This window comes from Ambystoma mexicanum, chromosome 2p (genome assembly GCF_040938575.1).
Source record: "Ambystoma mexicanum isolate Mex_15411 chromosome 2p, UKY_AmexF1_1, whole genome shotgun sequence".
In the NCBI taxonomy this organism is placed as follows: Eukaryota; Metazoa; Chordata; class Amphibia; order Caudata; family Ambystomatidae; genus Ambystoma; species Ambystoma mexicanum.
Genome location: NC_090923.1, coordinates 661650201 through 661663849, shown reverse-complemented (window position 1 = coordinate 661663849; position 13649 = coordinate 661650201). Strand labels below are relative to the sequence as shown.

Below are 13649 nucleotides of genomic sequence, written 5' to 3'. Positions count from 1 at the left end.
GTGATCATCGGACATGATATGTAGTCTAGTTTGGGTGTAGTAAAATCTATGTAGCACCTTGAGTTGGATCAGGCGGAACCTATCATTCAGAGAGACATCCCAGGTTTGCATGCACATAGCCTCCCAGCCCTCGTCAGAGATGTCGGTACTGCTAAAATGGATTTCTGAACTCTGAACTGGTGGGCAGAGGTTCAGAAGGCCAGCCTAGTTTCTTGGAACAGGGTAACCTTCTGGACAAGCCAGACCAATCAAGGTAGCATTGGCGGCGGTCAAGACTAGGTCTCAGGAGGGGTGAGGGTGACTGAAAGCCCACAATGAGCACAAACAGTAACGGACACTACAAATCACTCCCAGTCTGGTGTATATATATTAAAAATACAGGTACATTTATTCAAGACCTTTGAACTCAAACACAAAGCAATTATAAACAGTAATACTTGGAACCAATACAACACTACTATAAGATATATATACAATTCCAAGTGGCCTAAAGGGTTAATGCACAGAATGGGTCCAGAACCTGACAGGAAAGGGAGCAAGCATTGCAAATAGACTTTAGGCAGTTCTTCATCAATCGAGTCCTAACTGAGAGGAAGTCCAGTCCCTACGAAGAGTGGAGCCTAGTGCTCAAATGTACTTTCAAATGCTTGTGCATGCGATAGTGCAGAAGGGCGAAAACAGGGTTTCTTGCAGGGGCTGTATCAGCTCAGGAAGGTGGGTGAGGTGATGAAGAATAAGTTCCCACTTTTTGTTGAGGGTCTCCACAAAAGGGCAGAACAAGTTCCAGGAGTTGGGAATGGGACAGTAGCACAGGCTACCTGTGGAAAGGTGCGTGGCCCTCAGAGGACACTCAAGCATAAAAATGGATGGATGCACTAGGGGCCACTGGTAAGGGTTGCAAGTACTCACCAACCCCCGGCACACTCCGGACCAAACTTCGGCAGTCGAGTCCACTTCGGTTGCAGGTTCAAATGCGGCAATTGTGCAGCGCTGTGGCTTTTAGCAGCAAAGATACATTGATGATTCTGTGGTAGGACAGTGGTAATTTCTCTGCTGGTGATAAAGGGATCAGGCCAGTTTCACTGTAGCGGGCTTCAGGGCACAGAGGAGCACAGCAGCAAAGCACCTGCAAAGTTTGTCACCGCTGCTGGGCGACACAGTGACCGTGTGTACTCTGGTTCGGGCGCTCTCTCTTTATGCCAGACCTGGGAATGCCAAGTATACGTAATTCGGTGTGAGAATGCCACGAATACAGAGCTTACGATCTACCAAGTTTCAAGTGTCAACTCGAAACAGCGGCTTTTTCAGAGCAAAGGTCCTGCGCAAGCTGGTCAGTTCACTGGTTGGCCCAGGAACACTTCCGAAGAGGCTTTCTTGCAGTTTTAGATGAAGGTGCTGTGAGTAGTTGATCCCACTACTCAAATGGGTTGAAGCACCTTTGCAGACCTTCTGGTGCGATCAGATGCAGAGGGGTCCAGCGGGACAACAGCGGGCTCAGGGTGCAAAACCTTCCAGCGGGTCACCAGCGGTTCCTCGACTTAGCTTCTTAGTTTCAGGATACTTGGATCCTATCCTAGATTCAGTGAGAACTCAAGAGATCGACCTGGTATGGGTGTTTGGAGCCTTCTCTTATCCTTAATCTCCTTTGTGCCAAAACAAAGAGGACCCAATGGAAGATCTGCTCACGAAGGGGACCCAATGGGAGATGTGCTCACATACAGGCACACCAGACGTGGACCAATCACGGACCACAGTGGTCCCAGTCATTCCCAGCACACCAGACTCTCTGGCACCCAGGATGTTTATTGGAACGAGACAGTCCAGCCCACATCCTGGAGGCACACACACAAGGCATGCAGAAGCTCACAAAAGCTTGGTGTTTTGCGGGAGAATGCATGACCAAATAAAGACTGACCCGGGTCTGCATGATGGCCAAAGGACAGGACAAAGAATCTCATGGCATGGCCGTTTTGGAGCCAGGCCACCTTCCTGTGCCAACCGCGGTAAACCCGGTTTGCATGGCAAGAAAGGGTTAAAAATAAGCCAAAATATAAGCTGCCACAACCCGTGTGCAAGGCACATCTGCACTTCTCCTAAAAATCCTTTGAAGGAGTCTAGGGCCTTTGGAAATGAAAGGAAGACCCAAGTGTACTGTACTGTAAGGTACATTGTGCACTTGTAACACATTGCAGAAAAGTTGCAACATTGGAAAGGACTAAGGGAACCCAGTACTGACTGTCTTTAAGGGCATGTCAGTTTCCCCACAATAAAGTGAGTGAAAGCCCAGGCGAGTGCAGTGGAAGGCTGTGTTCCACTGGTAAAAGTCAGACTATGGTGTTTAAACAGCAGCAAAAAGTTGGGGGGTACACAGCTGAAGGGAAAATTACACATGAATGGGAAACTTTCCTAACACTCGCCCCTCCCAGACCAAGACCAGGGGGAATTAATCCATCCCTGGATGAGTCTCATGTTCAGGTCGGTTAAACATTCTGGACAACCCATCAGCATTGCTATGTTGGACACTTGGCCTATGCTCAATGATGAAGTCAAACCTTTGCAGGTTTGTGGACCACCTGAGCAACTTTGGATTCTCTCACTCCATGTTAATTAGCCACTTTAAGGGATTATGGTCAGTTTGCATAGAGAAGTGGGTCCCATATAGGTAGGGCCTCAGCTTCCTTAAGGCCCACACAACAGAGAAACATTCTTTCTCTACTGTGGACCTCCTGAGCTCTCTGTCCTTAAGCTGGCGACTAATGAATCCAATAGGGTGTTCCTTACCCTTCCCATCTACTTGTGATAGTACAGCTTCTATCCCAGTGTCAGAGGCATCTGTCTGCACAATAAAAGGTATTTGGTAATCATGGGCCCTGAGAATAGGAGCCTGGCACAAGGAGTATTTTAAGCCATTGAAGGCTGTCCCACAATCCTCAGACCAAGATACCTTCTTGGGTTTCTTTGGAGTTGTGAGAGCAGTCAGAGGGGCAGCTATGGTGGCATATTCTGCCATGAAATTTTGGTAGTACCCTGTGAGTCCTAAAAAGGCTCTCACCTGGGTTTCGGTATTCGGGTTAGGCCAGTTTTGTACTACTTGTACTTTACTGGGTAGAGGTTGTATCTTCCCTCCGCCTACTTCATGCCCAAGGTAGACCACTGAGCCTTCACCAATCTGGCACTTACTAGCCTTTATGGGCCTTCTGAAGAGCCGGCAACACAATTCTAAGGTGTTTCACATGATCCTCCCAGGTGACACTGAAAACTGCTATGTCATCCAGATATGCTAGACATAATGTATCCAACCCATTAAGGATATGATTCACAAGCCTCTGAAAAAGTGGCAGGTGCATTCTTCAACCAAAAGGCATTACCCTGAACTGGTGATGGCCCTTTGGAGTTGAGAATGCTGTCTTCTCCTTGGCATGTTCTGCAAGGGCTATTTGCCAACAGCCTGTAGTGAGGTCAAATGTGCTGAGGTATTTGGAGGCACCCAAAGTATCCACCAGCTCATCTGTTCTAGGCAGGGGGGTACATCTGTCCTTTTCACAGCATTCAAAGCCCTGTAATAAACACAGAACGTCAACTCAGAGGAACCTCCTTTTAGAACCAAAACCACAGGGCTGGACCAAGGACTACTTGAAGGTTCAATCACCCCAAGATTTAGCATCTTGTTGACCTCTGTCTTGATGTAAGAGTTTACTTTGTCTGTCATTCTGCATCCCCTACTTTTGGTAGGTACACTATCTCCTGTGTCAATGTCATGTTTGCACCAATGTGTCAAACCAGGAGCTAGAGAAAACCTGGGGAGAATTGCCTCAGCAAACTTCTCACCTCAGCTTCTTGAACAGAAGTCAGGTGAGGGGCCACTTTGACACCCTCAATGGAGCTATCTGAAGGACTGCCCTGGAACAGGTCAGTGAGAGGTTCTGACTCCTCCTCCTCAACATCTGAAGCCAACAACAGTGCAGCTAATTCACCTCTTGGGGTGAAAGTCTTCAGACTATTTACATGCAACACTTTTGGAACCTGTCCAGTCCTTCCAAGGTCCACTAAATAGTTGACCTCACCCAGTGACTCCACCACTGTGTAAGGACCTGACCATTTGTCCCGCAAAGCTCTAGGCCTTCTAGGATTCATGATCAAGACTTGTTGGCCTGGTGGGAAGTTGATCAGGGAAGCTTTCTGGTCATACCAAAGTTTCACCACAGCTTGCCCAGCCTTCAACTTCTCACTAGCCCAGGAGTACAATTCTTTTACGGAGTCCCAGCACATAGTCCACTACATTGGTAGTGATAGAGAGAGTAGGCATCTCCCACCCCTCCTAGACTATAGCCTAGGGTTTGAGTTATCTCTCTGCAGGTAAACAGTAAGCATGGTATTAGAAGAGCCAATTTTCTTCTTTGGGGCTCTTAAGGGTTATGTTAAACTGCTCAACTAGACCATTGGATTGTGGGTGGTATGTGGATGAAAACTTATAGGTAACTCCACATTCCTTCAACATGGCCTACATATACTTTGACATAACGTTGCTGCCCCTATCAGACACAACTTCTTTAGGGAAGCCTACCCTAGTAAAAATGTCAAGTAAAGCTTTTGCAACAGGCTTGGCAGTCACAGTCTTCAATGGGATGGCCGCAGGATAACTGGTGGCATGGTCGACCAGCACCAGGATAAGCCTATTGCCTGAGGGTGTTTGGGGGTCAAGGGGACCAACAATGTCAATCCTTACCCTCTCAAATGGTACTCACACAACTGGGAGTGGTACCAATGGAGCTTGGATTGCTGTGCCACTTTGCCCATATAAATGGAATGTGGCAAAACTCCTGCAGTGGCTTTCTACTTGCACCCCCATCTTGAGCCAGTAGAAATGCATGGATAACCTTGGTTCTCTTGATGCCATGGTGACCACCAAGGGGGACTTCATGCACCAACTACAAGAGGAAGGGTCTTACAGCAAGGGGAACCACCAACCTCCTATGGTCTCCTTCTGTAGACTCTGTGGGCTCACTGTAGAGGAGCCCACCTTGCCAATGAGTCCTGTGCTTCCCAGGAGTTTCACCCTCAAGCTGGGAGCAGGCCTGTCTCCTTAGGCCTTCCAAAGATGGGCACTCACGTTGACCTTACTGAACTCAACCCTATCAGCACTGCCTTCCATCAACAAACTCTGTAGTTCAGGATGGTGTCGTGATAAGCTGCTAGGCGCTTGCAGTAACCTGCATTTGCACTAACCCACTGAGCTATCTTGTGTGTATTAGAGCCTATTCGAAGCGTGGAGGAAAATGCTGACATCAACCAGGACTCTCGAACTGGGTGAGCCTGCATGCTTGCAAGGGGTTAATTGCGAAGGCCTTTTCTGAAGACATAAAACATCTAGCATTTGCAAGAGGCTCTATGCAGCTTTGCTCGTCTTCGCTCTGCGAGTCAGGTCTTTTCAAAACACAGTGCCCGAACCCTGTTTCCAGTCTTGTAACTTTCCAAGCAAAAAACATGTTTACTGCCGGGAAGGGAGAGCCTAGAAGCTTCTCGAAGAGCTGACACGTCATGATGATTGACGTGCAGCTCCTAATAAGAGAACTATACTTGGACCAGGGAAGGGGGGACTCATCCTGGGCTGTTGGAAAGACGCGCGTATCAAGAAGAACAGTGCCTGGACGACCAGCTGTGCACTATCAGGGCCGAGACTCCTAACATCACATCCCCGTTCTGGTGTAGGACTGTGGGGGCTTGGCCAGTCCTCCCCTCCTCTTCTGAGGAGTGCCGGGCACCTGTAGCGGCGAGGGTCCTGGGTGTGATCAGATCTTACCTTCATCTACATTTCATTAGGAGCGTAAGACCAAATAATTGCATATTCATCTGTGATTGATAATTGGCATTATATAGCTTGCACTTTCTATTTCCACATTATTATAAATTGCTGCTTAGTTTTCATTAGCCACTGTAGATAATAAATGCAAGCATCATATATTCTGTGTGATTGGCTTTTTTTCTAGACTGAGATCATTGTGCGTCTTAAACCTTATTTGTGTGGGAAGGTAATTAGGAGTGATTTACTTTGCACAAAGGGCTGGATCCCAGGGAGGTGCGGGTACTGCTTATCACTACATTTGGCGCTGTGAGCAGGATTTACGAGCATGATGCCATTCTGGAAAAAACATGCAAAAGATGAATGCAATGGGGAAGATAGTGCACTCTGTCACATTCCAGGATGGCCGGCATCAAATGCTTGGTCGGGTGTGGCAGATATTTTGCATCGGTACTCGGCACCGAGGGCATGGGACATGCTTGAAAATGATGTTTCCCCGGCTGTAATTAGTAAGTGCTTGGAGAGTTTACCGCTTGAGAGATGCAGAAGGGAGCTAAAGGCAGCAGGAAACATAGGCTGGTTATTCCTGCAGGCGCTCAGAAAGGTGCATGAGAATGAATTGCTTAAAGATGCGCAGATTCGCAAATTAACAGATGAGATTTCCCTGCTCCAAGAGCAACAAATTATTATGAGAGAGACCCTTGAATCGTCCGTTAAACGGGCTGATCAGATGGAGGACAGGTGTGCCTCTTTAGCTGTGCGTGTAGCCACGCACAAGCGCAGACAGCGGCGGGGCAATCCGTCAAAGATAAGGATTCGCACGCTAATTAGGAAAGATAACTGGGACCCAAATTTATGGTCGGGTGAAGTCAGTGATAGTGAAACTGAGCAAGCATATGACTGGAATGAGTCTGTTGAAATTAGACTTGCTGAATTAAATCGTTCGGATGAAGAGGAGCTGGAATGTGCTCCAAAGAAATGTGTTTATCCAGCGCGGCCGTTAATCACTAACAAGTCAAAAGGCCAAGCTGGCGGTGCAAATATTCAGAATACAAGGATTGTCCGCGATTATACACAGACAGAAGCCAGGAGAAGCACTTCTGAGATGGTTCCTTCGCCTCTGGGACACGGGTGCCGATAGTATCTTCTTAAGCCCAGAGGAACTGTTAAAGATGGGTTCACTCACAACTAATGTGATGTTGGGACAGATAGTGCGCGGTGCGCTCGGACAGCAAGGTTCTCATTCCTTGTTTAATTGGCTTCAGACTGCCTTAATGACTCTATATGGGAGTCCAATGGATATGGAAGAGAGTTGGGGCGGTTGGCAATCACTAACTGAAGCAACAGATCAGCTTAGAGAGATGGGTTTGCAGTGTGCACTGTACAGTGCAAATTTTGCAGGGCCTGACATGGAGTTGTTTACAGCTGGCATGCGCGCACGTTTGTTAAGAAATGCACCGAGTCACATGAAGGGCGCATTGCTTTCATTGCTGGGTCCAGCGCAGGGCAAAGCCAGTGAAGTGGCACTTCTGTTAGGGCAATTAGAAGGGCTGGATGTGCGTAAAGCAGCGCGCCTAGTGGCTGCAAACAATGATTCAGAGAAAAAGCGTGGTAAAAATGTAAAGTCTAAAGAGAAAGCTGGTACTGTCGAGATCACACGCAGACAAATGTGGGTGGACCTGCTAAAAGCAGGAATTCCAAGGGAAGAGATAGATGGTAAACCCACATCTGTGCTGCTTGAGAAATGGAAAAAATTAAAAAGACAGGGATTGGAAAAAACTAAGCCCTCTGCACCCTCTGAAGAGGAGGTGTTGAAGCCCAAAGTGCGAGCAAAAGGTTACCCTGATTTGGCAAAGGACAAGTGGGAGGTCCCAGACCCCATTTTTGATTGAAGGGCTGGCTCTGTCTTTGAGGTACGGTTAATAAAGAGAACTAGTCCCAGAGACAGACGCCCTTTTGTGCCACTTACCTTGTACTTGGATGAGAAAGTAAAACATGTTTTGGCTCTACTAGACACAGGAGCTGAGGTAACCATTCTGAATGGCAATCCCAGTAAATTATCTGGTCCCAGAGTTTTGGTCAATGGTTATGGGGGAGCAGAAACTGTTGCAAAAGCCTTTAATGTAAAAATGTCAATTGGCGAGGGATTGCCTTTCACAGCAAATGTTTTGATTGCAGATATACCGGAGTACATCCTTGGCATGGATGTGTTGTTGGGCAAAAGTGTGACTACAGATTTAGGCGAATTTGTTTTTGGCAATCGAAAAATCCATGTGAGAGTTATTAACCCCGTTGTGGTTGGGCATGCCAAATGGTCCCCCTTGCATTTACCTCCTCCTGCTGACCCAGTGTGTGTGAAACAGTACCGGTTGCCAGGAGGACATAAAGAGATTGGTGAAACTATTGAGTCATTGGTGAAAGCTGGCATAATGAGGCCGGCAGTCAGTCCATTCAACTCACCGATCTGGCCTGTCCGCCGCCCGGATGGGGCATGGCGTCTGACAATTGATTACCGCATTTTGAACAAGAAGGTGCCGCCCTTAGCTGCGGCGGTGCCAGACATCATCACACTGATTGAAAACCTTACGAGAGAAGTGGGTGCATGGCATGTGGTCCTTGACCTGGCCAATGCATTTTTCTCCATTGATATTGACACTGAATCACAAGACTAATTTGCTATCACTTGGGGAGACAGACAATTTACCTTTACTAAATTGCCCCAGGGGTATGTGCATAGTCCGACTCTGTGTCATGGATTAATTGCCAGAGACTTAAAGATGGTGCAATTGGATAATGTATTTATTGCTCATTACATTGATGACATCATGCTGACCAGTGTTGAGAAAGAACATGTAGAAAACGCTGCTGAAAAGTTGATCACACACATGCAAAATCGGGGGTGGGCCATATATCCCAAAAAGGTACAGGGGCCTGCTCAAGAGGTGAAATTTCTAGGTGCAATCTGGTCTGGGTCAGTTAAGGAAATTCCTGACCCGGTAATTGATATGGTTCAGCAGATGGCTCCACCAGCAGATAAAAAAGAGGCACAAAGATTCATTGGGTTAATGGGGTTTTGGAGAAATCACATACCTCATTTAAGCCTGATACTGAAACCCATTTACAAAGTCACCAGAAAGAAACATGACTTTACATGGGGCCTAGAGCAACAGACTTCCTTCCAACAGGCTAAAGACGCTTTGCAAAATTACATCATGCTGGGGCCCCTGACAAAAACTGATCCTTTTGAATTGGAAATTCTTGTCTACAATGACGTGGCTGTGTGGAGCTTGTGGGAAAAGCAAGGACAGAAAAGAGTGCCACAGGGGTTCTGGTCAAGGAAACTCACAGATCCTATGACAAGATACACTCCGCTTGATAAACAAGTTGCTGCAGTGTACTGGGCTCTAGTTGAAACTGAAAGAATCACAGGCGAGCAACCAGTGAAAATATGCACAGAAATTCCAATCATGGGCTGGGTGAGTGACACTGCAGCAAATGGGAAAAGTGGCAGAGCACAAGACGCCACTCATGTCAAATGGAAATGGTATTTACAGCAACGTGCGAAAGTTGGCCGCACAGGGGTTTCCAGACTGCAAGAACAAATGCTGGAGGCGGTAGATCTGGAAGCGATGCCTGAACCAAACACCCCTGTGGCGTTGCCAGAATCTCCCTTCAAAGTCGCACCCGCCTATGATACATTGACAGAAGAAGAACAAAAGTCTGCATGGTTCACGGACGGCACCGCAAAGTATGATAAAGGGCAAAGACACTGGCAAGCTGTCGCATTCCAGCCCCACCGAGAAACACTGCTAATGAGAGAAGGTGTGGGAGGATCAAGTCAGTATGCTGAACTGCAGGCAGTGGCCTCCGTGATTGAACAGGTGAAGGAAACAGAGACTGCATACATATACTCAGACAGTTGGGCCACATATCAAGGCCTGACACATTGGGCACCGGCATGGAGAAGAGATGGTTGGCAGATCAAGAACACACCGATCTAGGGAGGGCCAGACATCTGGGAAGAGATGTGGTGCAAAGGTGAGAGGTGCAAAATCTGCATTGGGCATGTCGATGCACACATGCCCCCTGACACCTCAATGGCTGCCCTGTTCAACAATGAAGTGGACCAAATGGCAAAGATTCGCCCAGTGACAACACCGCAATAAGCTGAGGTGCTGCAAGGGATGGTGAATTGGGCACACCAAACCTCAGGGCATCTAGGGCAAACAGGAACTTATCAAAGGGCAAAAAAGAGACAATTAACCATTACCATGGATCAAGCCATACAAGCTGCCTCCCAATGTTCCGTGTGCAGTGAAGTGAAGCACTACCCTCTGGAGAGGAAGCCTCAAGGCCCTTTGAGAAGAGGTGAAAGAGCTGCTAGCGTATGGCAAGTTGACTACATTGGCCCTTTACTGCCCGAGAATGGAAAGCATTATGTGTTGACCATGGTAGACACATACTCTGGACTGCTGTTAGCTTATCTAGTCGCCCATGCAGATCAACGGGCTACCGTGCAAGGCATGGAATACCTCATCAGACACTATGGCATCCCGGATGAAATCCAATCAGACCAAGGCAGCCATTTTGCTGGACACAATGTGCAAGACTGGGCACTAGAGCAAGGCATAAAATGGACACTGCACATTAGCCGATACCCAGAATCCTCTGCTCTGGTGGAACGTAGCAATGGGCTGCTCAAGCAACAAATAAAGAAGCTGACTAAGACTCACACTCTCAAGGGGTGGTGCAAACACCTGGCACAAGCACTGTTTGAACTGAACAATCGTCCACTGGGAAATCGCCAGACACCCTTTGTGAGACTGACAAGTGCGAAAGTGGAATCTACAAAGACTCTTGTTGTGTGGAAAACCGACAAAGAAGCTAAGCTGCCTGTGCAAGCGACTGCAGGCAGCATTGGACTTGATCTATCTACCTGTGAAGATGATGTTATACCGGCGGGGCAAACCAAATCCATCTCGCTGGGTATTGGCATCAAATTGCCGGCTGGCACTTATGGACGCATTGCTGCACGATCCAGCCTGGCAAAACAAGGCATTGACATATTGGGAGGTGTGATTGATCCTGATTATAGAGGGACTGTTTCGGTACTTTTACATAATGCTGGTGCATCTGCAGTACCATTAACCAAATATGACCGAATTGCACAATTGATTTGTGAACGAGCAGTTGTCCCCCTAGTAGTAGAAAGCAAGCAATCCCCAGACACTACATTGAGGGGGGAAGGAGGCTTCGGTAGCACGGGAAAAAAGGTGTGGGTGCACCATCCTAACAAAAAGCCTGAGGCTGGGGAAGTGTTAAGTCAAGGTGTTGGAAGTACGTATGTTGTACTTTTGCATAATTCTGATGTGCCTGTTTATATTCCCGCTACTAGGCTCACACCACGAACGTAGAGCAGTATGAAGGGGATGGGACTTGCCGTGCTGTGGGTGCTCCTGGCCTGCCAAACCAACGCTTTCTCTGTAAAGAGTGGGTTATTGCAAGACACTACATGGACTCTGAGAATCGCATGCACTACACCTGATGCTCCAGTCCTGCATGATAACTACAACCGCACCGTAACCTGTGAGAAAAGCGTTACAAATGAGTATCCACATGGAACTGCAAGAGTTCTAGATTGGCACATTGTCGGACACCTTTTATCACTAACTCATATGACTGGCGCTTATGAAATCTTAGGTCCAAAGGTTTCAGTGAATGGATCAAATAATTTGTTTGATGTTTCATGTTTCTTTTGCCCCAAGAACTGCAATGAGTGTACTCGCCAAGATTTTCTGGACTATAACTTGACCAAATGCCTTTCATACAATTGTATGTTGAAACAGCCTCTACCAGATGGTAGTATGGTGTTTGTATCAAAAACCAATATTGTATATGGTAGGCATCCCACTTGGAGGATGGTGTTTTTCAAATCACACAAAGTAGAAACTGTGAACATGCTAGATTTTCCAGTAGTAAGACAACATTTAAATTGCAGACATGTGATGCACGCTTCCATCATTTCAGAGGTACACTTAGACATAGACTTGCCACGGGGCAATGTCTCCTTAGTACTACCAAGCTGCTATAAATGGAGTCAATTTCTATGGCCCATCACCAAATTGCGCGTAGCTAGGGGTTTAGATTCATTGATTGCGGGTGCAGCGGGAGTGGGAACGGGGGCTTTAAATGCTTTTGACATAGAAACTGTGCGCAACAAGTTAGCCACTATGGGTTCTGATGCCAGCGGCGCTATAAAACTTCTTGCCCAGTGGGGCCCATTGATAAGTCCTACCCTGCGCAACACTGCTACAAGTATTGGCAACCATTGGAAGTGGCTGAATTTCAGCTATGAAGACATTTTCTCTGCCATAGGACAGGTCAACAAAACTGCTAAAGACACACGATGCATTTTATGGCAAACTTTGCTAAATCAGCAGGTGTTGGCTTTCCGCTCCGAATGGGGGCGACTATCTTCAACCCACTGGCACGCGGAGCTACAGTTACCAGCAAACATATGGATTAAGCCGCTTGCTTTTGATTGCATGAATAACACCTGCCATGCGTTAATGCAAGTTAGTAGGACCGCTTATGCTCTAGAAATATGGTGCCCTTTTATAGTATTGCCTATGAAAATCAATGGTTCCTGGTGGGTTCCGCAAATATGAGGGGAATGGATAGACAGCGAAAACTACACCATCTACAGTCACAGCTGCATGCCCTGGGATCAGGGGTGGGTGTGTCCCCTAACCGGGAGGGTTCCGCACCCATGCATACATCCCGTAGCAGGGGAGTGCACCTGGATGCAATACCACATAAATGGGACTGACATCTTCCAGATAGATCAGCATAAGGCTTGCGTTTTACTAATCATTCCTTGCTTATTAACTATTATAGGTTATTAGGGAATCCTCAAGTATTTTGCGTAGATCAAGTTGTGACTATCTTAGACATTGTTACTCATACCCTATATTCTTTAACCCAGTGGTCTCACACTACTCTGCATGCTGAGCTCACACATTTGCTTAACTGGACTCTATCCTATGGAATGATTACTGCCCGGCTTCAAGCTATTAGACAGTTTGCTCAAACTGCTTGGAAAGATTTCCAGACGCTAGCTACCTCAGTTATTTCTGCAGAGTACAAGCTAATAATAGACAGAAACCAATTGATCAAAACTGCTGACCATCTGCAATCAGTTACTACTCACCACTGGTGGGATATATTCACTGGATGGTCTCCCTCCTCCACTAAGCTGCTTAATATAATGATGCACCCATTGCTGTGGTTGCTGATTTCCCTAATATTCATAGTTATCGTCTTCATTGGGCTCTAGCGCAGAATGTCTTTCCTTTATACTAGAATGACTGTGCTAGAGAAACGCTTAATTGGCCTACAGCACACTGTGCATGCTTCCAGATCATGGAACTGAGTCAGCATTTTCAGGTCTCACTTCGAAAGGGGTGGAATGTCGTGATAAGCTGCTAGGCACTTGCAGTAACCTGCATTTGCACTAACCCACTGAGCTATCTTGTGTGTATTAGAGCCTATTCGAAGCGTGGAGGAAAATGCTGACATCAACCAGGACTCTCGAACTGGGTGAGCCTGCATGCTTGCAAGGGGTTAATTGCGAAGGCCTTTTCTGAAGACATAAAACTTCTAGCATTTGCAAGAGGCTCTATGCAGCCCTTGGGAGCCAGGCACAGCTTTGCTCGTCTTCGCTCTGCGAGTCAGGTGCACTGATAAGGCAAGAATGTCTGATCTTTTCAAAACACAGTGCCCGAAGCCTGGGAGCCAAGACTGGCTGTTTCCAGTCTTGTAACTTTCCAAGCAAAAAACATGTTTACTG

General features: G+C 47.1%; 1 protein-coding gene across 1 annotated transcript in view; it reads left to right on the top strand.

The window, feature by feature from the left end:
• LOC138566663 (F-box only protein 27-like) overlaps positions 1-13446 on the top strand; it is a 1347647-nt gene extending 1334201 nt beyond the window's left edge. Inside the window, exon 11 of the mRNA XM_069644226.1 lies at positions 11196-13446. Coding sequence (XP_069500327.1) covers positions 11196-11345 — 150 coding nt within the window. The 3' untranslated portion in view covers positions 11346-13446. The remainder of the gene's footprint in view (positions 1-11195) is intronic.
• Positions 13447-13649: the final 203 nt, after the last annotated feature.